General features: G+C 38.7%; 11 protein-coding genes and 1 non-coding gene across 12 annotated transcripts; 6 read left to right on the top strand and 6 right to left on the bottom strand.

Moving 5' to 3' along the window:
* Positions 1-1,905: 1,905 nt before the first annotated feature.
* BDF20DRAFT_875374 (uncharacterized protein) lies at positions 1,906-3,277 on the top strand. Its single transcript, XM_053081320.1, has 2 exons — positions 1,906-2,622; positions 2,726-3,277. Exons 1-2 carry the CDS (start codon positions 1,954-1,956, stop codon positions 3,209-3,211), a joined length of 1,155 nt encoding a protein of 384 aa, XP_052935814.1. The 5' UTR covers positions 1,906-1,953; the 3' UTR covers positions 3,212-3,277.
* A 342-nt stretch (positions 3,278-3,619) lies between these two features.
* On the bottom strand, positions 3,620-5,445 carry BDF20DRAFT_836322 (uncharacterized protein; the record flags this gene model as incomplete). The annotated part of the gene is made up of 6 exons (XM_053078942.1): positions 3,620-4,295; positions 4,400-4,497; positions 4,571-4,834; positions 4,904-5,045; positions 5,113-5,225; positions 5,302-5,445. The coding sequence occupies 6 exons, from the start codon at positions 5,443-5,445 to the stop codon at positions 3,620-3,622; spliced, it is 1,437 nt and encodes a 478-aa protein (XP_052935815.1).
* A 507-nt stretch (positions 5,446-5,952) lies between these two features.
* Positions 5,953-6,967, bottom strand: BDF20DRAFT_836323 (uncharacterized protein; the record flags this gene model as incomplete). The annotated part of the gene is made up of 6 exons (XM_053078943.1): positions 5,953-6,075; positions 6,163-6,258; positions 6,335-6,406; positions 6,476-6,537; positions 6,603-6,677; positions 6,820-6,967. The coding sequence occupies 6 exons, from the start codon at positions 6,965-6,967 to the stop codon at positions 5,953-5,955; spliced, it is 576 nt and encodes a 191-aa protein (XP_052935816.1).
* A 416-nt stretch (positions 6,968-7,383) lies between these two features.
* Positions 7,384-8,547, bottom strand: BDF20DRAFT_906512 (thiamine diphosphate-binding protein; the record flags this gene model as incomplete). The annotated part of the gene is made up of 3 exons (XM_053083287.1): positions 7,384-7,933; positions 8,030-8,349; positions 8,422-8,547. The coding sequence occupies 3 exons, from the start codon at positions 8,545-8,547 to the stop codon at positions 7,384-7,386; spliced, it is 996 nt and encodes a 331-aa protein (XP_052935817.1).
* A 916-nt stretch (positions 8,548-9,463) lies between these two features.
* On the bottom strand, positions 9,464-9,545 carry BDF20DRAFT_t101. Its single transcript has one exon. It is a non-coding gene; the product is annotated as a tRNA-Ser (tRNA).
* A 583-nt stretch (positions 9,546-10,128) lies between these two features.
* Positions 10,129-11,211, bottom strand: BDF20DRAFT_820477 (3-oxo-5-alpha-steroid 4-dehydrogenase-domain-containing protein; the record flags this gene model as incomplete). The annotated part of the gene is made up of 3 exons (XM_053077544.1): positions 10,129-10,256; positions 10,349-10,523; positions 10,603-11,211. The coding sequence occupies 3 exons, from the start codon at positions 11,209-11,211 to the stop codon at positions 10,129-10,131; spliced, it is 912 nt and encodes a 303-aa protein (XP_052935818.1).
* A 1,183-nt stretch (positions 11,212-12,394) lies between these two features.
* On the top strand, positions 12,395-14,236 carry BDF20DRAFT_875390 (uncharacterized protein). Its single transcript, XM_053081321.1, has 3 exons — positions 12,395-12,860; positions 12,923-13,014; positions 13,084-14,236. The coding sequence occupies exons 1-3, from the start codon at positions 12,420-12,422 to the stop codon at positions 13,955-13,957; spliced, it is 1,407 nt and encodes a 468-aa protein (XP_052935819.1). The 5' UTR covers positions 12,395-12,419; the 3' UTR covers positions 13,958-14,236.
* Positions 14,237-15,396: 1,160 nt separating this feature from the next.
* Positions 15,397-16,227, top strand: BDF20DRAFT_573610 (ATP-utilizing chromatin assembly and remodelling N-terminal-domain-containing protein). The gene is made up of 3 exons (XM_053075778.1): positions 15,397-15,567; positions 15,644-15,996; positions 16,101-16,227. The coding sequence occupies exons 1-2, from the start codon at positions 15,449-15,451 to the stop codon at positions 15,891-15,893; spliced, it is 369 nt and encodes a 122-aa protein (XP_052935820.1). The 5' UTR covers positions 15,397-15,448; the 3' UTR covers positions 15,894-15,996; positions 16,101-16,227.
* On the top strand, positions 16,036-19,050 carry BDF20DRAFT_821688 (uncharacterized protein; the record flags this gene model as incomplete). Its single annotated transcript, XM_053077627.1, has 8 exons — positions 16,036-16,464; positions 16,554-17,226; positions 17,269-17,608; positions 17,682-17,762; positions 17,844-18,029; positions 18,127-18,328; positions 18,394-18,765; positions 18,871-19,050. The coding sequence occupies 8 exons, from the start codon at positions 16,036-16,038 to the stop codon at positions 19,048-19,050; spliced, it is 2,463 nt and encodes an 820-aa protein (XP_052935821.1).
* Positions 19,051-19,855: 805 nt separating this feature from the next.
* Positions 19,856-20,397, top strand: BDF20DRAFT_821568 (tubulin binding cofactor A; the record flags this gene model as incomplete). Its single annotated transcript, XM_053077622.1, has 4 exons — positions 19,856-19,899; positions 19,981-20,086; positions 20,156-20,242; positions 20,314-20,397. The coding sequence occupies 4 exons, from the start codon at positions 19,856-19,858 to the stop codon at positions 20,395-20,397; spliced, it is 321 nt and encodes a 106-aa protein (XP_052935822.1).
* Positions 20,398-20,882: 485 nt separating this feature from the next.
* On the bottom strand, positions 20,883-22,114 carry BDF20DRAFT_875407 (uncharacterized protein). The gene is made up of 2 exons (XM_053081322.1): positions 21,938-22,114; positions 20,883-21,842 (listed from the first exon to the last, which is right to left on the bottom strand). Exon 2 carries the CDS (start codon positions 21,691-21,693, stop codon positions 20,986-20,988), a length of 708 nt encoding a protein of 235 aa, XP_052935823.1. The 5' UTR covers positions 21,694-21,842; positions 21,938-22,114; the 3' UTR covers positions 20,883-20,985.
* A 1,734-nt stretch (positions 22,115-23,848) lies between these two features.
* On the top strand, positions 23,849-27,086 carry BDF20DRAFT_573667 (uncharacterized protein). The gene is made up of 2 exons (XM_053075779.1): positions 23,849-23,906; positions 24,003-27,086. The coding sequence occupies exon 2, from the start codon at positions 24,077-24,079 to the stop codon at positions 26,732-26,734; it is 2,658 nt and encodes an 885-aa protein (XP_052935824.1). The 5' UTR covers positions 23,849-23,906; positions 24,003-24,076; the 3' UTR covers positions 26,735-27,086.
* The last annotated feature ends 152 nt before the right edge of the window (positions 27,087-27,238 follow it).

Here is a 27,238-nt window from a genome sequence, read left to right on the forward strand (position 1 = left end):
TTGGTCCCGTATTACTTTCGAATTATTCTTTGCTAACCTGTAAAACCATGATTTACAAGCCAAGCTCTGATGGGTCATACATCAAAAGTGTTCTATTTAAATGGGTAAAGATGGCTCGACTTTTCTTTTCTTATATACAAAAACGGGTGACTCAGGAGCACAAAATGTAAACGCTTCTTACTTTACACAAGCAAATCCTTACCAGTTGCATTCTGGAGCTGTCAACGTTTGGGATGTGATATGACGAGATATCCAATTGTCTTCTTTGTGCAACGGTACATACAGAAATAAGGACTGTGCGGCGAATTCTAATCCGTACATATGCCTACATTGTGCAACAAACGCACAGACAGTGAACACTGTTCATCTACGGTATGGCGTTCAGAAATCTAGCAATAGAAGCTGTGATGTTTCCATATTTTAGGAACGGTTTAAATTCCTTTACTAGTAAACCACTGTGTGTATGTCGGTGGAAATGAGTGCATGTAACGTTACTACTACCTTTAAGCTGACTATTTGATTATCATCATCTGTAAAAAGCTTTTGTAGATCCTGAAGATGTTTTTACCTGAATAAAAAGGCTAACTTGCCAGTTATGTTGGTTTCATGCCTATTTTTATTTCGGTTCTTCACAAAGTTAGCGTATTCTGTCTATTAAAAAACGTTTTCATTATGCTTTGAATTGTTGAGCGATCGACAAAAAACCATTGACCGTACATTAGGGATAAATCTCTCATTTTTTTGATCAACCTACCCTAAGTGGCGGCTTTATCCATTCTTCAAGTGATTTCACTGCTGATAAAGTAAATTGAAGAGGGAATTCAAATTTCCTCACTGACCTACATGCTTCAGGAACAGTTGTTCGCACTTTGGACTTGTGTTGTCATAGAGATGGTGAATTCATTTCGTGTTGCCTTTCCTTTTCCCTATGATTATAGTTTGGTAAAACGGATAGTTCATAACCGCTATTGTATGTTTTTTTTTTTTTGCAAAATTCATTTCTACACTTTTCACAGACTGACAAGACGTCTTACCTCCAAGTTAGAGTTTTATTTTAAAAATATGTCATAGCAATTTGCTATTTATCAATTCTTGTTAACGCATTTCTTGAATTTATTATTGTATTCTGTCTGCGTCCAGTTTGTCAGGCGTTAATACCCAGCACAAGAGGGACTATGTGATGCATATATGCACTCTGTCAACTATTAGAACAATACTGCCTGTTCTACTTATCATTCTAGTGGTAATTCATTGTTCTACTAAATGCACATTCTTGCCACTCTAAAAGCAAATATAATTTGCAGTGAGCCTCTCTGATGCTTGTTCCTCCATGACGATTCGTCTATCCATATGCTACTTATAAGGCAGTCCTTCAATAAATTGTAGTTAAGTAGCACCCAATATACATATATATATTGCTAACTCCAAATGACGATTAGGGCGCACTTTTTTCATTTTTTTTTTTTTTTCTTTCTTTTGCTCAAACTTTAAACGGTCATGTTTGAAATGTGATATGAAATTATTTATTAGCATTCATAGTGATTTGGTTCGACATGGTCATTTAAAATTTCACATAAGGTATGAACACAAAACCCAAGCGTAACAAAGGCAACCTACGAAATAGGTCTCCTATCAAGCGTAGTAGATGTATTGAGATTAAGTTTACAACTTGACATCGTACTTCCTTTTGACTATGTCATAAACGAAAGAATTAAGCATTTCGCGAGCGATGACAACACTATTTATTTCGTAACTGACCGTACAAAAATTAAGGTGAAATACAAGTAATAAAATTGCTCTTTCGCCTAAGAATGCTGTATGACATTATTCATCTCATTTTTATTGATTTTCCTTACAGATTTGTTTTCTGCATCCCCTTTTCCAATTTTTTTTTTTTTTTTTTTTTTTTTTTTTATTTCCATCCCTCTCACCTTGCACTCGAGCAATTACATAATGAGCACCCATTATAGCCAATATTTGATGGACAGCAATCACGTAGCAGTTGAAAACGAGTATACCACGAATAGTTCCCTTTCGGAGTCCATGATCATTCAGCAGTTACAACAGTTACTGCGTGAACAACCTAGTTTAAGCAGCCAACCACCATCAGCCAATCATTCAAGTGGTTTACTTTTTGAGAGCATTCATGAATTCATCGAGGAGCAAGCGCAGTTAAAGGGAAGACCAAGTTCTGCTACGAGCATGCCGGTCGTAACTTCAACAGAGGCACTACCTTCAAGCAGTCAGAATGGCCTTCCTTCTTGGACTCCAGATTCATCCTACGATAGTCAGACCGACCTTCCTCCATGGACTTCGGATACGCCTTGTTACAGTCAAAATGATTTCATGGCTTGGACAGCGGAAGCATCCCTCTTGCCAACATTGACACCTGAGACATCGTTCTATAGCCATGACGATCTTCTTGCTGCGTCAGCCTCTTTCAGAACGCTCCATACGGATAGTATGACGGATCTTGCCGACTATCATCCACAGCAGCAGCTGCAAAACTATTCCTCTTACTCTTTAGCGTCTACAGCCCATCAGTATGCTTACTTTGAACCAGATGTTTGTAATTACCAAAATAGCTTTTCAACGAACGCAACGGCTCTTCACCATTTTTACGTAAGTACAGACATTGAATGGGGGAGAAGGAGGAGGGTGGAGGGCGGGAAAACCATCGCGTACAAAAATTTTCTTATGACCCATGAACACTCTGCACTTTTAGGATCCAAGTTATCTTATCAACGACTTTCAACCCATTACTGTGATGCCGCCGTCCATGTCATCCTTCATAAGGCCAACAAAGACGACCAAAAAGATGTCAGACATCAACACCATGACACCCAAGAAATCCATCTCTACCGGATGCACTCGTCGTCAACGGCAAAAGAAACTGACTCTCAGCCAACGTAAAATGAGTGCCATGGACTTAAAGTCCGTCTCGGACAAGGAAACAGGAAGCTTCCATCACAACAGTCATAGTAGCATGCGCCCCTCTTTGAAAGGCACCACAACAACAACGTCCAGTATGTCGAATAAAACCTCTTATAAGAAAGGCCGGAACGTTGAAAAAGCTTGCAATCATTGTAAGAGATCCCATTTACGTTGCGATAACCTCCGACCTTGCGGTCGTTGTGTAGCGACAGGGAAAAATGATTGCCACGATGTGGAGCATAAAGCGCGTGGCCGTCCGCGTGGCCCCAAAAAGTGAATGGAGATGGTGGTCAAAACCCAGCAACGTTCTTGTACCATAGTTTTCTGTCGGGCAAAACAAAATAATGATAGATGACCCCTCCCCCTCCCCCCCCCTCCCCTTTTAATTTTTGAAAACATACACTGTTAATAAAAGATACCTTTGATTTTTTTGGGGATGGATTGTGTAAATTACATTTTTCCCTTTGAGCTGACTCACTTTCTTCCATGAGTGGTACATTTATGAAAGAGAAAAGGATGGCTGCATCAAATCATGAATAGGCGCAATATGGCGAAATGCAGTAGAGATGAATAAAGTTAAATTAGGGATAAAAGCAGTAAACAAAAAGGTAGGTTAAAAGAAAGTGAACGGAAGAGCTGTCATTAGGATTGAATAGTACATCAAGACAAAGAAAAAAAAATAACGTTATTTATCTACAGACAATAGAGAGCTATTTTGATCATCAAGAAGCACACCATTCAGCTTTGTCTCTGCAGTTTCTGTTTTCCTTAAATCAACAGCAGAATGGGACTGACCCAAGTTGTTGTTGTTGGGACGATCCATAGAGACATTACTGAAGGACGACATGGCTTCACGGAAGCCAAAATCAAAAGAACTCGAAGGAGAGGCGTTATGTTGTTTATCAAAAGCAAACAGTCTCAGAGCCGTTACAGACTGCACATTCTGTTTCTCTAAAGCAATGTCTAAAGCCGTCTTGTCTGAATGATCCTGAATATCGGCTTTTGCATGGCGCTTCAATAACGTCAGGACGAGACGAACATTATTTTTTGCTGCTGCATAATGCAATGCTGTTTGACCGTGTGCATCCTGTTGATCTGCATTACACAGTCGTTGCAATAAGAATTCTACAATGATCTGTTCGTTCATATTGACGCCCTTATGTAAAGCGGTCCTCAGTTGATCATCAGGATTTCTATAGTTCACATCTGCACCTTGGGCCAGCCTTTTCAACGCGATGTCTAGTTTTCCCTCCACCACTGCATTCCAAAATTCCTTATTGAGTGATTCTTGTGACAAACTGCATGGGGCCACAAAAGTCTTTTTGACATATTTTTCTACTATCCAAACATCTCGATCCCTTCTACAGAAAGGAAAAATAAAAACTTGCATTAGTCCTTTTTGCTCGGATGATTGAAAGAGGGAAGACGCCCCCCCCCATTCTATTCAATCGGCTGCTTAACAAACCTTTGGGAGTCAGGTTGAAGTCGGAAAGTCTCCATATGTTTTGGTACTGCTGCTTCGTAAATATGATTGACGACTGTGTTGCCTAGTCGTAGCATTACCTACAAAAACGGATCAGACGTCAGTGACCTTTTCCAAAAAAAAAAGTGGGCGATCGCTATGTATTCACTTTACTTCCAGTGCATTGGGCTCCCATTTATCCAGCATCACTGATCTCACTTTGCTTACTTGTACACCCAAGCTACGATGGATCCCCGAGCATTCTATACATACAACAATACCAAAATTTGTACAGGCCCACTCTGGATCTTTTGCATGACATTCTGCACATAAATCATTGCCCATAACGGCTCGGATTTTCTTCAGTCGATCACTGCTACTTTCCATATCATCTGGTCCAGTGAGCTCTATATCGGGTGGCATCCATTCCGAGTTTACCTTCAAGTAGAAAACAAGTAGGTTGGGTTAAAGATAAAGTACTTATCCGATGCCTGAACAGTGACCTACTCTACGATTGTACAGTGATTGCTGTGAAAATCTTTTGTTTTCGTCATTAGAAGAGCTATTCAGTGCGGCATGACTAGCTGTACGTATGCTGGAAATCCACTCCTCCATTTGTTGCTCATTTTCAGCCTGTAAAACCAAAACCCTACAACAGTCGTCACTACACTCTGTTCCTTTTTTACGAAAAGGATGCATCGCTTCAACAAGCTTACCTGTTTGGCGAGATCACTTCAAAACAAAAACGTCTATCGTGATGATCTGATATTCTAACACTGCACACACGTAAATTTATCGAAGCTACTCCATCCTCCTCCTTAGAAGAGGGCTAATAGATAATGAATGTCCATGGTCAGATCCTATCGTTCTTCTCTTTGTTTGCAAAGAGTTCTGCTGCTCCTTACTTTGGGATTTCTCGTCGTGCTTATTAGTTCTCCATTCAAAATGGTAAAGTATTTCCTAACCCATGATTGATACACTCGTCCATGTCTTCTTTCGAAAAGGTATCCTGATTTATGTGTACTCGTTAAACTCTGATCTGCTATCATTGTAGGGTTTTTATTTGGTATCAAAGGGTTGTATTGCTCCACTGCACTCTGAATTCAAGAGAATGAATGTTTAGGTTAAGATGGATTTTGATCTTGGGAAAATTCTGAGAATGTCCTACTTGCCTTTTCATATATTTTTTGGTATACAAGGCTTTCTTGGACTTCTTCTTTGTATCTTTGTTTGGTCTACAATTTTTATTTTTATTTTATAACAACTTAATCGGCTGTGAAGGCTTCAGTAATACTTTTCCCATCTTACATCACTTAGTAGATCTATTGTAAGCGTACGAAATAGACTGATATGAGATATTTTGTTGATTTCTTTTCTCGATGTTCGTTCATTCGAATAAATTACCGGTTAAATCTCGCATGTAACCTTCTAAATCCTTTAGAATCTCATAGCTTTGATGATGAAATACGGATTTGGAATACATATAGGCCAATACCTGTCAATAGAGTTGTCTCTTTGTGAGTGGGACCAAAAGAAGGGCCTGTACCATTCTCTATTCAATTGCTCACATTTTCCATGTAATCCACTTTCTTTTTCGCTTCCAAATCGTTTAGACATGAAACGTATTCCAGATAAGCCGTATAAAATGTCTTTCTGCTGTCAGCCAGCTCTTTTGCAGACTATCATTGTAGATGAGGGTATGGCCGTTTATTAATAAAAAAAAAAAAAAAGCGAGAATCACACTCCATAACGTTTTGAATGCTTACTTCATGAATCGTTGGGTCCTTTGGCTTTTTACTCATATATTTCGATAGTGCTGAATCAACATCATCGCTCGATTTCTCAAACTTTTTTTTAAGATCCTACACCAGCAAACCTATTAGCATGATGGACAAACATTCAAGTGACTACACTCTTTCATTATAAAAACTGACTGACTTTCACAGGTGCAATTGTATTCTTCATGAAGGTATCTAATGGAGTGATAAAACTTTCCATGATGTGTGTACTCTGACAATAGATGGATATAGAAAAAGATGAATGGATGAATACTCTACTCGCGGTTCATAGAGCACTTACGAGCATCTGCCGATTCTTTTCCACATCAAACATCGTCTTTCCAAACTTTTCTAAAGCTTGTGCTAAAGATGGCATGAATACGAATGGATGAAAAAAAGAGGCACGTATTGTTTAAATCTCTTCTTACCAACAATAGGATCATCCTGTGCCTGTGCAAAAGACATGTATTCGCGTGCTAATTCTTTCTGTTGTTCACTGTAAACTATTTTTGTTTCCATTTTGATAGTTTACATTTCTTTATCAATTTACTGGTATTTCAAGGATCAAGTGTGTGTGTTGTTTTCCTATCCTTTCTCTCTCTCTTTCTCTCTCTCTCTCTCTCTCTCTCTCTCTCTGGAGGTTACCATTTGATAATTCTACTTGGGCACGGGTCAGTTTCACAACTGTTTTCAGTGATTGCTCAAAGTTGTTGATGGAATCCTCGTGAGATTGGATGCGTCTTCGGAACGTGGGTGAGTCTTCCAAACAACCCCGAATGTCGAGTGCAGGCATCTAATTCGGTAAGAAAGTGAAATGAACTGATGATGGGGTGTCGAACAAAAGCTTTGGAAAAAAAAAGAGAGATAGCTTGAAGAAATAATATGACACAATCCCATTCATCGATTTTTGTTTTCTGTCAACGAATTTGGTCCTGAACTTTATTTCACAGCTCATGCAGGAGTCACTTTTTACTTAAAGTGAATGGTATAAAAAAAAAGACAGCGGGGTTCTTAATGCAACAAGAAAGGGACCTATAACGAAGGGCATCATCGTCATTGTCTGACATATTCAATGGGTGACGCTCATCCAACAGCGCTTTTGAAAAAACATAAATGAGCATTTTGTATGAGATGATGACATTCCTCAAATCTCACTGTATTTATCATTTAGAATGGTAAAAGATAGATGTGGCGTACAGTTAAATAAAATCAAGGTTTGGCATAATCATCTGTGTTATAGTATTCAGGGTATTTTTGTATTAGATTTTCCAGTTCTTTCTGCTGACGATGCAAGTTGGGCGTCATTTCATCGTAAACGTCTGTGAACAAATAGTCAAGTGAAGGCTTCTTTCGTCTTTCAGCAGCTGTAAATCGAGTAAGAATATCTTTCTTGATGTCCTTGCGGTAATTTTCTTCGTCTTGTTGGCTCCACCAGCCTTTGATTTCCATATAACGTCTCAAACGTGTGATAGGATTATCGAACTGAGCTCTTTCTTCTACTTCTGTCCGGTTTCTGTATTTGGTAGAATCGTCGGATGTACTGTGATGACCGATGCGATAGGTCATTGCTTCTATAAGCACAGGTTTGCGCTCACTGATCACTTTCTCTCGAGCCGTTTTGGTTGCGTTATAGATGGCCCAAATATCGTTTCCATCGACTCGAATCGTATCCATACCATAGCCTATGCCACGTCCAGCAATACCGTCACCTTTATATTGCTCAGAGGAGGGTGTTGAAATCGCGTACCCGTTGTTACGACTATTTTCAAATGCAAAAAAGTTTTCAACCATGAATGGGACACGTTAGGAGGCTCTATCGATGAGTGCTTTTACAAATAAGAAGAAAACATCTTACCAAAAGAAAATAACAGGGCAATTGAGAGTGGCTGCCATGTTCAAGCCTGCATGAAAATCACCTTCGGATGCAGCACCTTCGCCAAAGTAGCAAATGGTACATGCGTCCGCACCTGATATTTTCATCGCATAAGCAGCACCGGCAGCCTGAGGAATCTGTGTCCCCAAAGGAGAAGAGATGGTTTGGAAATTCAACTTTTTACTGCCATAATGAACAGGCATTTGACGGCCTTTCCCTTGGTCCAGCTCATTGGAGAAACATTGGTTGACAAATTCGTCAATGGTAAAGCCGCGATGAAGCAGCACAAATGCCTCGCGATACTAGTACGGGAATAGGCTGTTAGTTGCCCCATTCGTGGGATGGAAATGTTGGCTTTCAATTTGTTCTTCTACCTGTCCGTAAACCATATCATTCGGTGATAAAGCAGCAGCACTGCCAATCATCGCTTCCTCGCCGTAATGCGTCATGTAAAAACTGATACGGCCTTGTCTCTGCGCTTCGTAAAGAATGCCATCCATGGTATGCAACAGAATCATGTTTTTATAGCACTTTACAACTTCATCTTTTGACAGTTGAGGGTCATGTTCTGGATGAAGGACTTTACCCGTGTGATCCATGACGCGATAAGCTTGGAGCGTCCCCTTTTTCTGAATGAAATGCATATCATGTGTAAATCTCTCTGACGATAGCCAACCATTTGAGTCTCTTGCAGCATGATTGTTAGGATTCTTTGTTAGCACACGGGATGTTGAAACAGCAGTAGCAGCAGCATTGTGTATCTATAAAGAAAGAGAAGGGTCACTTGTAAGCATGAAGGGATCCTGTTGCGCTTTCACTTTCTAAGTATCAGTAAGATAGACACCTTTGTTGAAACGGTAAAGAAACGTTGACGTTGGTAAATGAAGGGTACTACTATCTTTTGTCGAAGCATCATGGCTTCTCTGGTGATCTCTTTGAGTGGAAAAGTGGTAAATAGAAGAAAAGAGAATGGCCTCTCGCGCCTTTCAAACGTGAGAAAAATCCCTCTTTTATTTTCCTATTTAGACATCTGTTTCGTGGGAAAAATACTACTTAGTTTTAGGCGGGTCGTCAGGATGTAGACAGCTGTCATTTTTTCTGATGGGATTCGATGCAGAAATCAATGACCTCATTGAAAACAAATGCAGCAGTACTTGGTAAATAAATGATGAAAACTGTGTCGTCTTTCATACGGGACAACAAAAAAGTTGGAAATTTTGGTAGAGTACGCAGCTATAAAATATCTTATGCCATAGTATAGACTGTTTGATCGCACCGTATAGAAAGATTTACTTGAAACGAACGTGCTCCTAATAAACAGCTGCTTTACGACATATCTGAGGATAACAACCTACTGCACCGAAAAGGAGGGGGAAAAAAAAAAAAAAGTGACAAAGTGAACTTTAGCAAAAATAGCGTCGCCTGCAGGATTTGAACCTGCGCGGTCAGAGACCATCGGCTTTCGAGACCGACTCCTTAACCACTCGGACAAAACGACCCTTTAGATCGGTTGTTTCAGCCGCTATGTGATATGTTGAGTTAATTTAAGCTTTCACGTGACGTACTATCTCATGGGAACTCAGAGCTACTGTGGGTAGCTCAATAGAAGAATAAGAGGTACATTCATTTTGCGATGAGGTGCATTGAAAGCCAACCTGAACCAGCTCTAAACCTTATACTATAGCCATGATATCACCTATTCAGAATTTTAGACATATCAGGTCATGTAGAATTGACACCTTATTTGTCACAATGTATGGATAGTGCGATCACGTAAAGTAATATCGGTTGGTCAAGTTCTGAGAAAACCAAATAGGATAAACACACATGTCAGTCGCAATTTCTTTTTCAAAAAGAATTTATAAAAGACATGGTTATGCAAAATCCGGTTGCGTATGGTTGGCTCAATCCAATACATGAACCATTGATCTGTGGATGTACTTGGAAGGTAAAAGAAATACGCATAGATAGCTTTGTGCATTTTATACTATCATAGGTGAGGTTTGCCTCTTTTGTTAATACTTTTGCATTTAATTTTATACATTACAAACAATTCTTTGGTATTCATAGCGAACAATGGATTAAGCGATGAAAGGGAACATAGCAGTTCTGTTACGAGGGTATTCCCTAAATTCCTTTCTGTAATTTTTGTGCTTCTTCACAGCCCAAATATACATTTGGCCAGTAGCAACAATGTTGAACAAGAAAGCTATTTTTTTTTGGTAACAAATGTTTTCCGTTAGTGGATATGAGACAAAGGAAGCCTCTTTTCTTCTTTTTTTTTTTAGCATGCCAACTTACCACTCCAGCTGGTTGTGAGGAAACAGACTGCACTCCAACCGATGAATTCGAAAAAGTAGTTGGGACAGGATACTAAATCAAAGCCGTAACCATAAGGAATAGCACGGACACGAGTTCCAGGAGGACGCAAATTGCGAAGGGTAATATGAGTCATGAGATTAGACAGTTCTGCCCACTATACAAGGGATGGTGGAAAGAGTGTTAAGAGGGTACACTTTTGCACGCGTGAAATACTCGTACAATGAACAACTTACAGCCCAAACGGCAACACAGCCATAAAGCCATACATCACTACGGACAGCAGCATTTCTGCCTTGAGCGAACCAAGGTCCGTAAACCCAGTAGGCCAGATTAATACCTGAAAGTAGCCAGTAATGGGCAGAATTTTTGAACACGTTACGGAAAGGCATCGTTCCGTGAGAAAAGCGATGTACAAATAATGTCTCCAACTCACGCTTGATAAAGTGGGCCACTACCATATAAAAGGTAGCAGTTTGCATTCGTGAATGCACAAAGCTCGAACCGTAAAAGAGCTTGGGCAAATAATAAACGATTGGGTGTATCAAAATAGGACCAAAATATTCAATCAAAAAAACCGTACGCCAACCGATCTGAGCTCCGAGATCTTTAAAGTAGATAGTTGCGTTCTCTTCAATGCCTTGCTCTTGCAAACTCTTTTCCACGTGCAATGGCTTTTTGTCTTCTGTGGTCAAGCGTTGTCGATCAGGATAGTACACTGGAAACTTTTGCTGAATAGCCTTATTGACATCACTCGTTCTGATGGTACCAGGTGTACCGTTGAGTTCCAAAGTAATAGGAAACTTGGCTGATTTGGGATTGCGAGAAGCAATGACAAGCTTCATTTCTTCTGTTTTAAGCAATGGGGAGTGAAAAGAGAGCAAAGAAAAAAAAAAAAAAGAGGGAATTTTTGTGATTTTTTCGGGGCTTAATCTCTTTGTAGCTTTGATAATAACGTGAACAGTCCGCCTTTGCCTTCTACACGCTTACTATTGACCAACAATAGCCATTCTTTGTTATTCTTCTAGCATGTTACTCTATCTTGTATGACTATATTCTTTATATCATTTTTTGTGAGGCTGTAAAGATGGGAACACAACGCATCCATGACGAGATTGTTAAGAGCTGGAGTCTTTTTGACTTGCACATGAATGAGTATCAAAAAGCTACAAGTTATCAATAGATACAACAGCCATCCCCCTGCTAAAGGTTTTTTAAACAAAAGGTGTATCAAGTTCATAAATTCAATGACATAAGCTTGAAAGGAGGGTTGCAATCATGCATAGCAATATTATGTATGGTTGTCAATTACAACTTTAACAATGGGAGTGATAGCGGTATCCTAGCAAACGCATCGTGTTGCTTGAGTTTGATCCAGCATTTTGTTCCATTCGTTCATACGTATTGGAGGCACATATCCGTGATATGTTACATGTATTCTTTTGTTCAAAATTAAAAAAAAAAAAAAAGAAAAAGAAAAAGGCAGCTACAAGAAATGATCATACAGCACCACATACTTTCTATGCATAATTCCTATCACGATGTCTCTGGCTTATTCGTTTGCTATAGTTCGTATTTTCCCAGGTTAATGGGAAATAAATGCTTTCTCTGTTGCTTCTGTGGCAATTACTCAAATCTGTCGTTAGTTTGCTGAAAATTCATTTACGATAAAACGGAAATGATGCCAGGGAAGTCTGAATGTGTAGCGTTTGCATGAGAACTGCTTTTCAGGTCAAGGAACTGTCTGTGTGTGATCATCAGGTATATGTTTGATGAAAAAGGATGATCTCTAATACAACTGAAAGGATTAAAAGCTGCGAAAGAGTTTTTTATATCAAAGGGAAATTCTATGGTACGTCATTCTGACGGCTGCCGAGTGCATTTCATTTACTCCATTTGGAATTTTCAAGGTCGAATAATATAGATTTTCGTCAGTTGGAATTGTATGTTTCTACGTGAATACACTTAGTGGTAGCCTTTCCTCCTTCTTTTCTTCTATTGAGATACAATTTTTTTTTTTTTTTTTTTCCCTGTAACAGCATCATTTATACTAATGCTTAAAAAACTGGTTGAAAGACTTCGACCAAATAAGAAAATTAATCATGACGAGGAGAAGGTTTCAGACAATAGCAATACCGAGATCAATGTTGTGCCTGCTTCACCTCCGTCGCCGTCAACACAAAATGTTCCAGCCACAGTTCATGAAGAGACAGTTGCCACCCCTCGTATAGACTTGCCTTCAGCCCAAACAACCCCGGAGGAAGACGATGCCATGTCGGCGCCTGCTGTCATCAATACCACCAAAGTGACAGTAGAGGACCTTCGGTTTTATCAAGGCGGTGTTCGGAAAAAGCACAAGAAATTGATTAAATGGGTTGGCCGTATCGGCTTCATCGCTAAAGCCGTTGTTTACGGATGTATTGGTGTTTTGACCATTACAAATGTCACCGGTGCCTGGACTCCGAACGGTAGCGCAGGAAACGAATCGCCACAGGTATACCGCGTACTGTTTGAAGTATCCTATAAGCACTTTTCTTTAACTAACAATTTCTGTAGGGAGCATTTTTGCTCCTGGGAGGCATACCCTCTGTAGGAAGATCTATGCTGATTGTTATAGCTGTAGGCTTATTATTATATATCATATGGAGGTAAAACCCATCCATCTGGTTCCTATAAACCTACTCCATCGATTCTTATTCGTTCCTTTCCTTCAACAGAATGTGGGAAGCCATTACTGGCCAAGGAAGTGATGCAAATTATAGCAAAAAGAAAAACTTCTTTCGATTTCGCCTCTCCCCCTTTGTCAGTGGCCTTGTGTACACTGCGTACGCATACTATGTCATTCAGATGATCTTTCAAACCAACGAAGAGCAGCAAAAGTCTGCGTCGAGTAGTACGTTCCCAGCATCTTGGACAAATTCAACCATCGGCAAAGCAGGTATAGGCATACTGGCCATTGCATTCCTGATTGCTTTCCTTACTCAAATTATCAATGCTGTTACCGGCAACTTTATCAGTGATCTCAAAACAAGTGAGCCAGGCGCCAATAAATATGAAGCCTTCATTGTTCATCTATTAGGACGGATAGGATTTGGAGGACGTGCTGCTCTCTTTGGCACTCTTTCAGGATTTTTCTGGGACTCTCTAGCAGAAGCCAATGAATCAGGCTCAAAGAATATGGTTGCAGCAGCCATAAGCAAGTTGGCCAATACTGGAGGTGGACGTTTTTTTATGGTTATACTCGGCCTCAGCTTGGTCATCTATGCTGTCTTTGCAGCCTCCAATGCCTATTACAAGTATTTCCCTACACCACCACCCACCCGACATGAATATTACACCCATGAGATTATTGTTCCAGCCGATTCCTCGTCGGCTTCGTCCTCCAATGTATCCTTGCATGACGAAGAAGAAGGTCGTGTAGAGGAAGTGAAAGACAGAAAAGATACAGACTCAGAACCATCCACTGCAAACGGTGTAAAGGAAGCTTATGAACACAACACATCTCCAACGTCAAAATCAACTTTGTTCCTAACCCGTATGCGCCACCTTTTCGGGAAGAAAAAACCTCAAGAATCTGAAACCTATGGATAACAATCATCCAATACCTCTATTGAAATTGCATTATTTATATTTACATTACTCTATAATATACCTTTCATAATAGATCTGTATCTAATTGTACATTTTACGAGAAACAACCTCTTCAAGCACTCATCTTTATTTACCTATTTGCTTACTTTGATGAAATACTGTTTTCCATCCAAAGATAATGAGCTTTCATTCACCCTTGCGAAGAGCTGTTTTCTGTCTCATACCAATTTGTTATGAAATGTAAAAATAAAAGGACAACAGTGGCTCTATAAACAGCAGTTCTCATGAGCAGGCTGTTATTTCAGATTGTAAAATTAGAATATAAAAAAACGACCTTTTCTTTTTGGAATTATTGGAGGTTCGTATGAATGGATAGTCATGAGGCCATCAGGGTATGGTTCCATTTTGAAGTGTAGAGGAATGTCTCTACCGGAACAGTTTCTCGTGCAGGCTATTCGTCAACATAGTCATATACATTTGTCTACCATTTTCACTTGGTCAGTTGATGATAGAGACTTTAAACATAATAAGGTGAATCGATCCTTGGAGTAATCCCAGCGATATGGAGTCAAGTATGGAAAGAAATATCACTGAAGGATTTATTTCAAAAATAATGGAGAGGGGAAAGTGTAAATGTCCAACATAACGTGCTGTTTAGTGCTCCAGACCGTCTCTATACAAAAATTTACGTGGTCCAGCACATTACGTTTTTCTTTCTTACAATAATTAGTGCTTCTCTACCTTTAGGTCAGCTATACTAACTGTATTTGCTTGAGATATTCCAGAGCTTTCAACATAAGCCATTACCAGCTACTGTATATGTCTCTGTCTCTATTTAAATATTGCTTTATCCATCCATTCAAAGTTGACACCCCGAAAAGCCATATACGAGTAAAACGCTTTTGTTTATACACCCCCGCCCCCCTTTTCGAAATTGAAGCGTCCGCTTCGAGAGAGGGACCGGGTGAGCGGTCAAATTCAAACTTATCTGTGACGAAGGCCAAATATGTCTGGTCAGAAATTGTACTACTTTTGCCTTTGAACCATCAGCGAGATTTGCTATTCTTATATTGATGGAGGAAAAACTTCATCAAGCATTGAGGAAGCGCACGTCAGTCAATTTTTACATTGAGAATGATAAAAAGACATTGAACAGAGTATCATCATTCAGTGCCTTTCAGAAAAGTCTAGTGCTTTGCTAAATTGTGTTTCAATTCCTCCTCAAAACTGTATACATTTTCCCCGACAGATCGTTTCCAATCTGAAGTTGTTAACCTACACACGACAGCATGTAAACTACCTTTAGCTTTTTTAAACTCAGTTTTGTTCTCAGTGAAAAAGGGACCGATAATTGTTGATGCAACTTTGTGATGTGCATGTAACGCGGTGCTTTTTTTTTTTTTTTTTTTTTTTTGTTTTTTTTTTCTTCCTCTCTTTCCCTTTTTTAATTTTCATTGTTTTCTTAAACAAGGCAATTCACCATTCCATGCAATGCCACTATTAAACCGAAAGAAAATACCACTATCAAATAATATATCGTATGATCCTAAGCGTAAGCGCAAAGAAGTTTGGTATCTTCGGTTTACCAACGAAGTGTTCACAAGCTACGAGTACGTTTGACACTTGCATTTTTTCCTTTTTTGTTCGTTTCATGACATTGTTCTCATTGATTTTGTACCATTTTAGGGCCTATATTACTCGGTTAACACTTTACCAACAATCCATATGGGAATGTGAAGTCACTGGCAAAAAGGATTTGACATATGAGCAGGCACTGGAAAGCGAAAAATTGGAAAGGGATCGAGCAGAATTTAAATTTTGTCAGCCGATCAGAAGAGAGATATTAAACAAAGTACAATTCCGTAAGCTTGCGCAAGAGTTGTGGCCCATTACAATAATACAGAACACAATTGAGAAACCAACCGTAACTCATTAATAGAAACAGTTAAATTGGAGAACGTGGTCGACCAAGTCTATTCTCATCTAGAAAACAATTACATAGCCGATGAAATCATTCAATGCAAACTGAACGGATACGAGTAAATTCTTCTTCTAACAAACAGATGTAGAAACTGTTCATGAATAGGGTCTCTCATGGTTTTCCTTTTTTTTTGTTTTGTTTTTTTTTTTTTCTTTGTTGCAGCTACTTTGCCAAGATTATCGAAAAATTGCCCAAACCAGTCAACACATCAGTTACTACAGAGCATGATGTCCCTAGGCAGCCAAATGGTAGATTAAGATTTCCTGACGCTTTTCTTTTACCTACTCCGATATCGCCTGTGGTAACAGAACGCAAAAACATACTGAACAAGGAAAAGAAATCAGTCAATGAATATAGGATACAATTGATTAATGATCTAGGGCAACCATTAGAGAACTGCACGCGGATAATAGAAGAACAGCAGATCAAGAGAGATAGCAATGTATTTACCAGGTCTACTATTCAGAACTACATAAGAGAATGTTGTTATCGGGATAACTATGCTAACGCTCCTTGGTTAATCAAAGTAAAATGAACTTGATATGATTCCATCTCACGGCAAGAATCTAATTTTTTTTTTTTTTTTTTCTTTGTTGCGTATGCGTGTGCCAATAGCCATCTGTTGCAGATAAATACAGTATCGATGCAACTCTACCGCTACATCTTCAAGAGTTGCAGGAGCAAGTGATGACCAACGTATCTCGGAAACGAAAACCTTTAACAATTATTGAAAAGGAAGCTGAAAAACGAGCTAGAAAAGAGGAAACTTTGTTACAAAAAGCCAAATTGAAAGAGGAGCGTATTCGATTGCGTGAAGAAAAAAAGAAACAGTCAGCCGTCAAATACCCTGTAGAAGACCTAGATCTACCTATATACCGCAAAGATCCCAATACAAACTGGACTTTAGTCGACATGAATCCAGAACATTATAATGCCAGTAATACCCATATTCCCTATCCTAGTGGCGGTCGAACAGAGCGCCCCATCCCACAACATGCTTCCCGGATACCACCAGGATTATTTGAAATATTCTTATCTGTATGGACTTTTATCAGTATTTTTTCAGAACCCTTGAAAATAACAGCCTACAGCTTGGACGATTTTGAGCAAGCTTTACTTCACAATACACATCAGCCCAAAGCAACTGTTCTGGTGGAATATAATGCCTGTCTTTTGAACGTTATTATCAAAGAGCGTAAGGAAGGAACAACGAACGAGCTGATCAATGGTACCCTCATGGAAGATTATGTAGATGCCCTTACAGAAGAACTAGAAGACAATGAAGAAAGTGAAGATGACGAAGAAGGAAAGGAGTCCAAAAATAAAAAAGGGAAAAAGAACAACAAAGAGGAAGATCACAATCCACTACCGAGAATCGAAAGAGGATGGAGAGACAAAGATCACCTCAAGTTCAGTCAACGATGGGATCATAAAGAGTTACGTGCCAACTACGATCGCCGTGGCTGGGAAACCGCCTTGATTGGTTGTTTAAATGATGTAGCTACTCCAGATATACTGCCTAATGTCGATGAGTTATTACAGCACTTGGTGCCTAAATCAGGTTCCTCAGCAGCGGACCGAGAAAAGCAATACCCCACACTAGGTATCAAAGAAAAATTAGACATTTTGCATTTCTTGATTGATACTGTGAATGAATCCACCTTGATCAAGTAATGAAAACAATGGAAACTAGAGGTGTGCCATGGAAGAGATCATAGTATACTTATCTATTTGTTCATGTAGGAACTACATGGAGTATTGCCAAGAACAAATGACTGAATTCAGAAAACAGAAAATGGAGTTAAATAAAGAAGCAAGGATATTGTAAGCTTCAACAGAAATAACTTGTTCTCTCTGATTCGATATCGCCAACTCATTCGACACAATTCATCCATTTCTTTACAGGAACGCTAAACGAATCGAATTGAAGAAGCAGGAAAGAAGTAAAAAAGACGAAGAAAATGGAACTACTGAGGATGGCGATGACGATGACGACGAAGATGATGAAGAAGATGACGACGATCTCACCTCGAGCGAACACAGTGACTCTGATTCTTCTGATGAAGATGAATCTGACGAGGAAAACGATACGTAAGATTTCAACGATAATATTCATTTCTGAAAAACTGTTACATAACATCATCTATCCATTACCTTCCCTGTTTCAATTGAATAGCCCATCCAACAGAACCAAACAATTGGAACGACGCCATTTATCACGACAAGAAAAGCTTAAGCAAAAGCAACGTGAACGAGTAGAAGAGGAGCTCAAGCGGAAGAAAGAATATGCTGAGCAACGTATGATTGCAAAAGCTAAAAATGAAGAGCAACGTCTAAAGGCAAATGAAAGACGTAAACTAGAAGAAAATGAGAAAACTGTTAAAAGAAAGGTAATCAGTCAATAAGACGGTGTAAACATTCATAAAGCTTCTTATACAATCTATAACGTTTCTAGGAAGAACATTTGGAAAGATCAATGAGAAAATACAACACTTTGCGGGTTCGACCGTTAGGAAAAGATAGATTTTATAATCGTTACTATTACTTGGATAATATTGGAATAGCGAATACATATGGCTCTGGACGTTTGTTTGTGAACAGCCCAAGTGATGGAGATATACAGTTATTGATGGAAAGAGATCATTATACCAACCTTCCGGAAAGACCGTGGGGTTATGGCGGCGGTGTATGGTTTGTCAAAAAGCTAATGCAAGAGCAAGGTTTAGTAGATGAGAGTGAGTGGTTAGAACAGCGTATGAATGAGCTTAAAACAGATCAGCCTCCAGCTTATTATGGTTGGTGGAGGTATTATTCCGAAACTGAAGAGGTAGATATCAAAAAGGGTTTCCAGATGATACAGTTCTTGTAACGAGCAATACTGATGTTCCTCTTTTCATTTTATTCTTGTTGGGTATTGCTTTTATCCGCTTAGATTGAGAAACTATTATCTTGGTTAAATCCCAAAGGTATTAGAGAACATAAACTAAAATCAGAAATAGTCAAGAAACGTAGTCTGATTGAAGAGTCCATGAAAAAAAGGTCTCAGGTATGGAAACTAAATAAGACCTCTCCTATTGTTCCCCTTGAGAATAGAATATGGTATCTGAGATAAAAAGCTTTACATTAAAAACTGTAGGAATCTGTCAAAGAAACGTCTGTTCATAGACGCACTACTAGATCAAAGACTCAAAAAAATGGCCATGAGGCCTATATACATTAGACGCTTGAAGGGCGATGTTTACAAAAATCAACCTTTTTTTTTTCATATACATTCGTACGCAGCACTTGTAAAAAGCTTTTAATATTTATCATCTCGTAAACCATACTTAGATGTACTTTTAATCATGGTTTCCCTTTATTGATTATACTCCCTGAATAATTCAACTTTTCTCGCCCCTCAGCCATCGACACAATACACTTCCTTTAAACTTGTATATTGAACATCAACGTAACTCCATGTCTGTCGTTAATTGCACTTTTGTTTGGTAGCAATTGTATTTGCACAAGATAAAACAGAACTCATGTAACTTTGGAATATATCTACTAGTTGAGTTTTTAACAGTGAATTACTATCAATATCAGAAAGAACGCATGTCACCAAACATTATTTTTGCGAGTTGAAGAAAAGATAACACATAATGGCAATGGAGCTCCCCCAAATTACCGCTAAGCTTTCTACATTGCATTACTTTGCAATTGTTGAATATGCTTTTATTCGTCTAGCCTACTCTCGCTTTTACGTCATGGCAATACCGAGCACAGCGTTCTGTATGCATTTTACGGCCAAAAACCATGGTGTATGATCTAGACGATTCTTGACTCCTTTTGAGAAACACACCCCGCGGTTCCTGAAAATGATGCTCTATGACATTGATTTCGAAATAACCTTTTGCTCTTACAAACTTTCATTCAACAAAATGCCAATTTCGCAATTGAAAATAAAGACGAACGTTGTAAAAAGGTAGCTTTTTTCGTTTCAGGCACTTTGATTTTGACAATTGAAAAAAGGAAAAAGTAACATTTTGCACGTCAAACACTCTAGGATTCATAAAGAACACGTTGGTTATTTGCAAGAAGCAGAAACTCAGCAAAAGCGTATTGATAAGCTGATTGCTAACAATGCTGATGAAGCCGATGTCAAAAAACAGGTATGATGCTCATAAGCAAATTCCACTCAAAAGCACTGCGTTATTAAACGTGAACTATGGATAAAATAGAAAGAAGTTTTAGCAGAAACACATCAAATGATTCCTGACGTGAAAAAGAGACTTGCGAAAGCATATGAAGATCTACAGGACGCGTTGGTAAAGCATAATTTTTACTTCTGATTAGATGTACCGTCAGAGATAAATAATTTTTTCTATTATTTTCGTAGGAAAACATCGAGAACGCTGATAGCAACGAAGTCGAAGAAGCTAAACAAGTATTATCTGATATCCCTGCCGATATATCTGAATGATCAAAGAGAAATTTAAATGGAAATAAAGTCGAAAACTAATCTAAAGGGTCTTTTAAAGGACGCTGGTATTAATAACAGGCATATTTGTATCTTGAAAGCTATGTCTATGAGAATTCAACTGCGGAAATTGTGTTATGTTCAGAGCTCTTGCGCTTTAGCGAATCACTACTAGTTTTCTGTCATAACTACATTTTGCTTATAAAGCTTGAAGTTATACATGGTATTCATATAGGCAAAAAAAAAGGTGACATTTATTCGAATTGCTTTGGATCCGAGATGATTGACTATCCGAGCAAAATGATGTTGCTAACAAAGAGTGCCTTGGCTCAAACGAAAATGAATTAAATTCACACTTGGTGAAGATCAAATCAGAGTTTTGGGCAGAAAAATATCTGGTGTTTCTTTCCGATTTGAACATCACACCTCTCAATAGTCATCCTTAAATGCTTTTCATGCGTTATGTCAGTTTTTGTCACATCCAGACAAGATGGTCTCATCTTTTAATGTAGGAAATCAAGCCATTAACTTGGTTGTAGAGAATTCAATATAAAAAACTTCAATGTAAAATCTTTCATTTGGAAATAAAAGTTAAATATTATTTTCTAGTTTTTTCACGCTTTTTGCTATGATGGTATGAACTTTTGAGGGAATTTGACGAGGTATAAGAAATAAAGAGTCCTTTGGCTTTTCCTTCATCATAGATTTTCTTCCATTTTTTTGGTTTGCCTGGTTCAGAACTGCTTTCAATGAATTCAAAGTCTTCTGCACTGTATTTTTTTTTTGTTGCTTTTGTGATGCTTCTGCGTTCAATTCGTACACCCCAACTAGCTTTCTTTTCTGTACTTCAATAGTTTTCAATAGGTTTTCAGCGAAACCTTTGCACTTTTCAGCCGTCAAGATAGGATCTTCATCTAAACCGATTGCTTTCTTTATTTGTTCAGTGCTTCGGTCGATGATTTTAACTAATTCACCACCTCCCTTTTTCTTCATGTTAGCCTTGCATATTGAGTATAAAAAGCGTACGGTTGAATCACCAGCATATTCTAATAAACTTAAGCTTGCAGATTGACAGGTGGTATAGTAAGCAAGTGCCACAAGCTGATTCATGCCCACTTTGATATGATTTTCAATTGATTTTGCAGATGATGTTTTAAGCAAATATGGTGTGTTGACTTTCGGCACAAATTTTTTTTCAAATTCCTTGCTAGAGAACTTTACAACTACGAATACAAGAACCACAGGCATAACTTGAAAACGTTCATACACACGAGTACAATACTGAATTAATCTTATCATAAATGCTTGATCGACGCTGTTTTGGATTTCTATCAAGATTGGAGGTTGATCATTATTCACTTCAGTAGGTACATGTAAAACATCTGATTTCGTTCCATCTGACCATTCTGTTGATGCCGAATGATATAGATTGTTTGAAATGTTTGATCCTAAAAGTATTAACATCTGTGAGTAAATTTAGTTTGCTTTATGCGCAAAAAATGACAAAATTACCAAGAAGTTCGTGAACGATAATATTCTTTACAGTCTTATCGTTCATTATGAATTTACTACTATAATAGAGTCCAATGCTAGAGCATGTTCCCTACATATTCTTATCCTAAGCCAGATAATATTAAGATAGATGGACATAATAGACTGAGGTATTCATGATACGAATGGCGCAGCAGAGACCTGAAGGTCGGATAAAAGATCTTTGGCTGCAGAAAGTGTGATTTATAGTTTTAATAACAATCAAAGTAAAAAATAACGAGACTGCCAAAAAGAGGTTACCCTTTATTCATTCATTGAGGAGTAGGTCTTTTATACTTTAAGTTAGTAAGACATAAATCACAATGTTATTAACCATAAAACCCATGAGTGTATGCAACCCTAGTTGTTTCTAAGTTGTTGTCTCATTAAGCTAGACTGGGTTGTCTCAACAGATCATGACAGAAAGATCATGTCTATTCCAGCAATTTCCATATTCTCTTAACATCTCTATATCCGCCTATGAATATCCAATTGTATTCTTCTACATAGTCATATCAACTGATATCAATGATACGAATGATTTGACATGTCTCATGTTACTGTTCTGATTTCCTAGAAATTTCCAAGCAAGCAATTCTAGAATTCCGCAAGGCATATCTCATTCTCAGATCAAGTTCCTGAAAAGTAAAAGTATGATCCCAAGTTGAAGTGTAGAAAGAAACTTGTCTTTGTCTTATCTTATATCTTTGCCTTAATTGACTTTGAATAAACCTACCACATGTTTTCACAGACTTTCTCTTTGTCTTTTCTATTCTTTCTACTGTTATACTTTACACATACACAACAGAAGGCTTCCAATGTGATACATGCTCTCTGAGCCACGCTTTATTTCCTTTTTTTTGATAATAATAAAATATTTTCCCTTTCTTCCCTATATCTTCTAAGCTAAGCTATACACTATTCAATTTTTTTTTTTTTTTTTTTTTTTTTTTTTTTAAGGGAGGGAATGATAACAATAAATGATACTGTAATTTGCTGTGATCCCATATCCTATGTCCTTAACCGTCTTCCCACACATCCGATCTACAACCCATCCGAAATACAAAACTGGCATTCCCTATGGCCAGCACTTTGTCACATTTTGTTTGAACTCGACTACTTACACCACTCTCAAGAGCCGCCTACAACTCCTCGGTTAGGGCATCTATTGCTCGACTACTTACACCACTCTCAAGAGCCGCCTACAACTCCTCGGTTAGGGCATCTATTGCTCGACTGGTTACCCTCTTCCCCTCCCACAATCCTTTAGTACATAATCCTTTTTACCCTTGAGCCCTAAGGGGTTTTTAGTTTCTTTTAAGCCTTTGGAGCTGCCTCGGGCAATTTAGATAAGCTTAATATCTCGTGTCCATTGAGCTTTAAAAATTAATGTTATGTAATAAAATCTCTGTTTAAACGTAATTTTGCTGTTTTTGCGTATAATGTTCGTGAGTTTAAATGTGTTTACAAGCTGGAAAATCTAAAATTTATTAGGCTTTATTGAACAATATGCTGTAGAGGAAAACAGATCTGAATTTGACATATTGTAAAACAACCAAAAATCTGAATAAAAGTTACAGCAGGTTACGTAATGAATTGAAGGGAAATACAGCCCTCAATATCCTATGAAAGGGGAATTTCCCTTTTTTTCAATTCTATAATAGAAAGGACGTCTGATTAGAGCCATTAACAAATAACACTTTTTCCAGTTTGAAACTGTGTTGTAAGTATTACATCTCTTTTCCAAAGATACAAATCACACGAAGATCCATTTCGGTGGAAGCCAGAGACCCCACTACTACTTTTTACATGATTGTTGCAAAACGACAAAAGCTCAGTTTTAAAAGTCAATTTCCTAAACAGATATATTTAAACAATTTCTTGGATTTTAAATTTCTTCATCCTTTTCCATTTATTTAGCGATATAGGAACAGATTTTTGTTAATTAGGTTGAATATATATACCCACTCACATTAAGCAAAGTAGAGCCAAAAATAAAAAAAAAACAACCGAATCCTACTCTCCTCATAATTTGTAGTTTTACATTATGAGCCAACATACCCTTCATTCTGAAATAGAAAGGCTCACTCTTCAAGATCGCTCAGCCGTACCTGCAGGCATATACGGTCATTCAAACAATGACCGTCAGGGAATGAATGGACCACCACCTGTACCCTCACACAGCAGCCATCATGACAAGTTCGATATAGAAGAAATGAATGAATCTGACAGCCAGCCCCTTACTAATAGCAGCAATAACAGTATGAATCAAGCGTCCAATAATCAATCGTCTAGACCTGTCTCATTATTTTTGTATAATGGTCAAGACTCAGTAAGAAGCCAACGTCCGTCCAATTTTGTTAAACCAACATCATCGACTCTCTCGGGTGATAGTAATTCTACTATTTCGCATGATATGCGTATTGTACAGACATTATATGAAAATTATGCGCAAAAAGTTTATTTTGAAGGTTACGTATGGAAAAGAAATGATCTGACCGTCGACGGAAAACCTTGTGCAGAAACTGAATGGCAACAATGGTACGTTGAGCTTTGTGGCCCTGTATTAGCATTATGGGATGTATCTCAGCAAAATCAGAATGATTACGTAATGCCTCAGTATATCAATATTACAGATTCTGATGTGCAATTACTGGGACAATATGAAGGCAGACAGAATGTATTTGCCTTGAATTCAGCTGGCGCCAATCGCTATTTATTTGATGTAGTAGACTACCAAACATTAATCAGCTGGGTTTGCGCTATACGTCTTTCCTGCTTCGAATGCTGTAAACTCCAGGAAATCTTCACTCGACGCTTTCTGACTCGCTCGACATTTTCAGATATTGTCACAAAGCCCATCAATAAAATGGAAGGATTTGTCCAAGTTAGATTTTCAGGTACAACCGAATGGCGTAAATTTTGGGTTGTTGTATCGGATAGAAAGGAGGAAAAGAAATTGTTTGGCAAAAAGTCGATTCAATCAACAAGGGGCCAAATGATGTTCTATGAATCGAAGAAAAGCAAACAACCAAGTTTTACCATGGTCAATGTTGTACAAAGTTATATATTGTATCCTGAATCGCCTCAGGCCATTGATTTGGTGTCCATATTTAAAGTAGAAGGCAGTACTTTTGCTATCAAACCGAATGGAGAACAACAGCGTATGAAGTCTTACTCGAGTGTTTTGATTATGGCCTCGTCGCCTAAAGAGGTTGTTCAGTGGTTGATTGGAACATTGGACACCTTCAAGCTCTATGGTAGACCGGCCTGTCTCAGTGATGACCCTTTCAATATTAATTCACTGAATTTTGGAGAGCCCTCAGGTGATATGCCACGCTTATTTTTAGAGGTGCCAGAAGTGATTCATTTGAACTTCAAAGACGACACTTTATTAGATAATAAGGCACAGTTTGCTGGAATATTGTTAAACAAAATCCAATATCAACAGCAGCAGCAGCAGCAGCAGCAGCAAAGACCACAGTCGTATACACGACAGATGAGGGTTTCTCAGCAACAACCGATGGGGCTCATTCACCAAATCCCCAATAATAATGGCAAACCCATTTATAACAATAATAATGGAAATACTAATAATGTCCAGTCGCAAAGAGGATCCGTTTATTCCAGCCATTCCTCTAACACGAACAGGTCATCGCTGAGTCATCAACGCGCCAATCTTATAGGGCAGAAGGGAGGAAGACAGGTTTATGCTAGCGACGACGACGAAGACGAGGATGAGGAAGAAGTTGAGGATGAGGACAACGAAGATGATAGTGACGACGACGACGACGATAAGGCTCTGTTTACCGCCAACGGAACTTTGAAGAGACCAATAACAGAACAACCTGAAAGGCAAAATTTATTATTACCAAATATCAGCTGTTCTGATGATCTATCTCTTGAACGAGAATTTTTAGCATCCATGAATAACAACCATCCATCCAAGATGACGATGGAAAAAACAGGGTCGACATTGAAGCAGGAAAATGAATGCAATAGTGAGGTTGTTCAGCCGCCTAAAAATGATTTATCAGTCAGTGACAAAGAAGAAGAGCAGGAACCAGCTGTTACTAAGCCCACCCATTCTCGACTTCAGCCAAAACTAGCACGAACGCAAATCAGTTTGAGTGGCTCAGAAGAAGAGGACGACAGCGAAGAGAATAACGATGATGATGAAGCAAGCTATTCTGGCAGTGACGACGATGACGATGATGTACCTATTCAACAGCAGCAGCAGAAGCGATTACTGCAGCAGCAACAGCTACAACAGCAATTTTTGGAACCTCATATGCAATTTCAGCAACCTATGCAAGGTTCAGCTCAATGGGATAGCGCCAGCATGTACGACAGCGCCAGTATCATGAATCAACAGCGTTATGGTACTGAGGAGGATGTGAATGGAGGTTTGGCTATTGGTTATGCCCCTCAAATGCTAGAAGAGAATGGCCCGATCATTCCACAGTTAGGTGATCATTTTGCTACCCCCAATAGTCTGATGGATACGTATCGATCGGACCGCACTACTGCACATGAGCAAGAGGGTTTCGCCAGAGCTACTGGACAACCTCTGATTCAAGTACCCAATAAGCCTCCAGAACCACGTGCAGGTCTTGTGGGTATGATCTCTCAGATAGAACACGGAAGGAAGCAAAAGGATGTAAATAAAAATAGAATGATGGAAATGGAGAAAGAGCTGTTGATGCAACAAGAACGCGAAAAGTATTTGATGGAGCAAAGATCACAAATGATGCAGCATCAGCAGGTAAATGCAAAGCACTTTGACAAGGCTATATTTCAACGTACTTAATCATCTTACGCTTTATCGCATGTTTTCTGCGTAAATAGCCTGCCATGATGGGCCAGCCTATGATGATGTATCCTGGTATGAACCCCGCAATGATGCATATACCCAACGGCCAAATGCCCGTAATGAATATGATGGGCCAACCTATGATGTATCCTGGAGTGATGCCCATGGGAGCTCCCGGTATGATGAACATGGCGCCCATGATGACAACACCACCCATGATGGACCCACGTATGTCCATATTAATGATGCAGTCACCGTATGCACAATACCCCATGTGGCAGCAACAGCAGCAAATGATGTATGGTAACAGCCGCTTTAACGGACAGATACAAGAAGAAGAAGATGAAGATGACGATGTTCCTTTAGGAGCAGCAAAGGATACATCTCGTAACAGCGGCTCGCGTAAATAACTTAAACTCACCTACATTTTCATTCCCTAGACATATTTACCTCGCCAGGCAATAAAGATGAACTCAGTTCTTTAGACTCATACCACAAACA

This window comes from Mycotypha africana (genome assembly GCF_025528875.1).
Source record: "Mycotypha africana strain NRRL 2978 chromosome Unknown BDF20scaffold_6, whole genome shotgun sequence".
NCBI lineage: Eukaryota > Fungi > Mucoromycota > Mucoromycetes > Mucorales > Mycotyphaceae > Mycotypha > Mycotypha africana.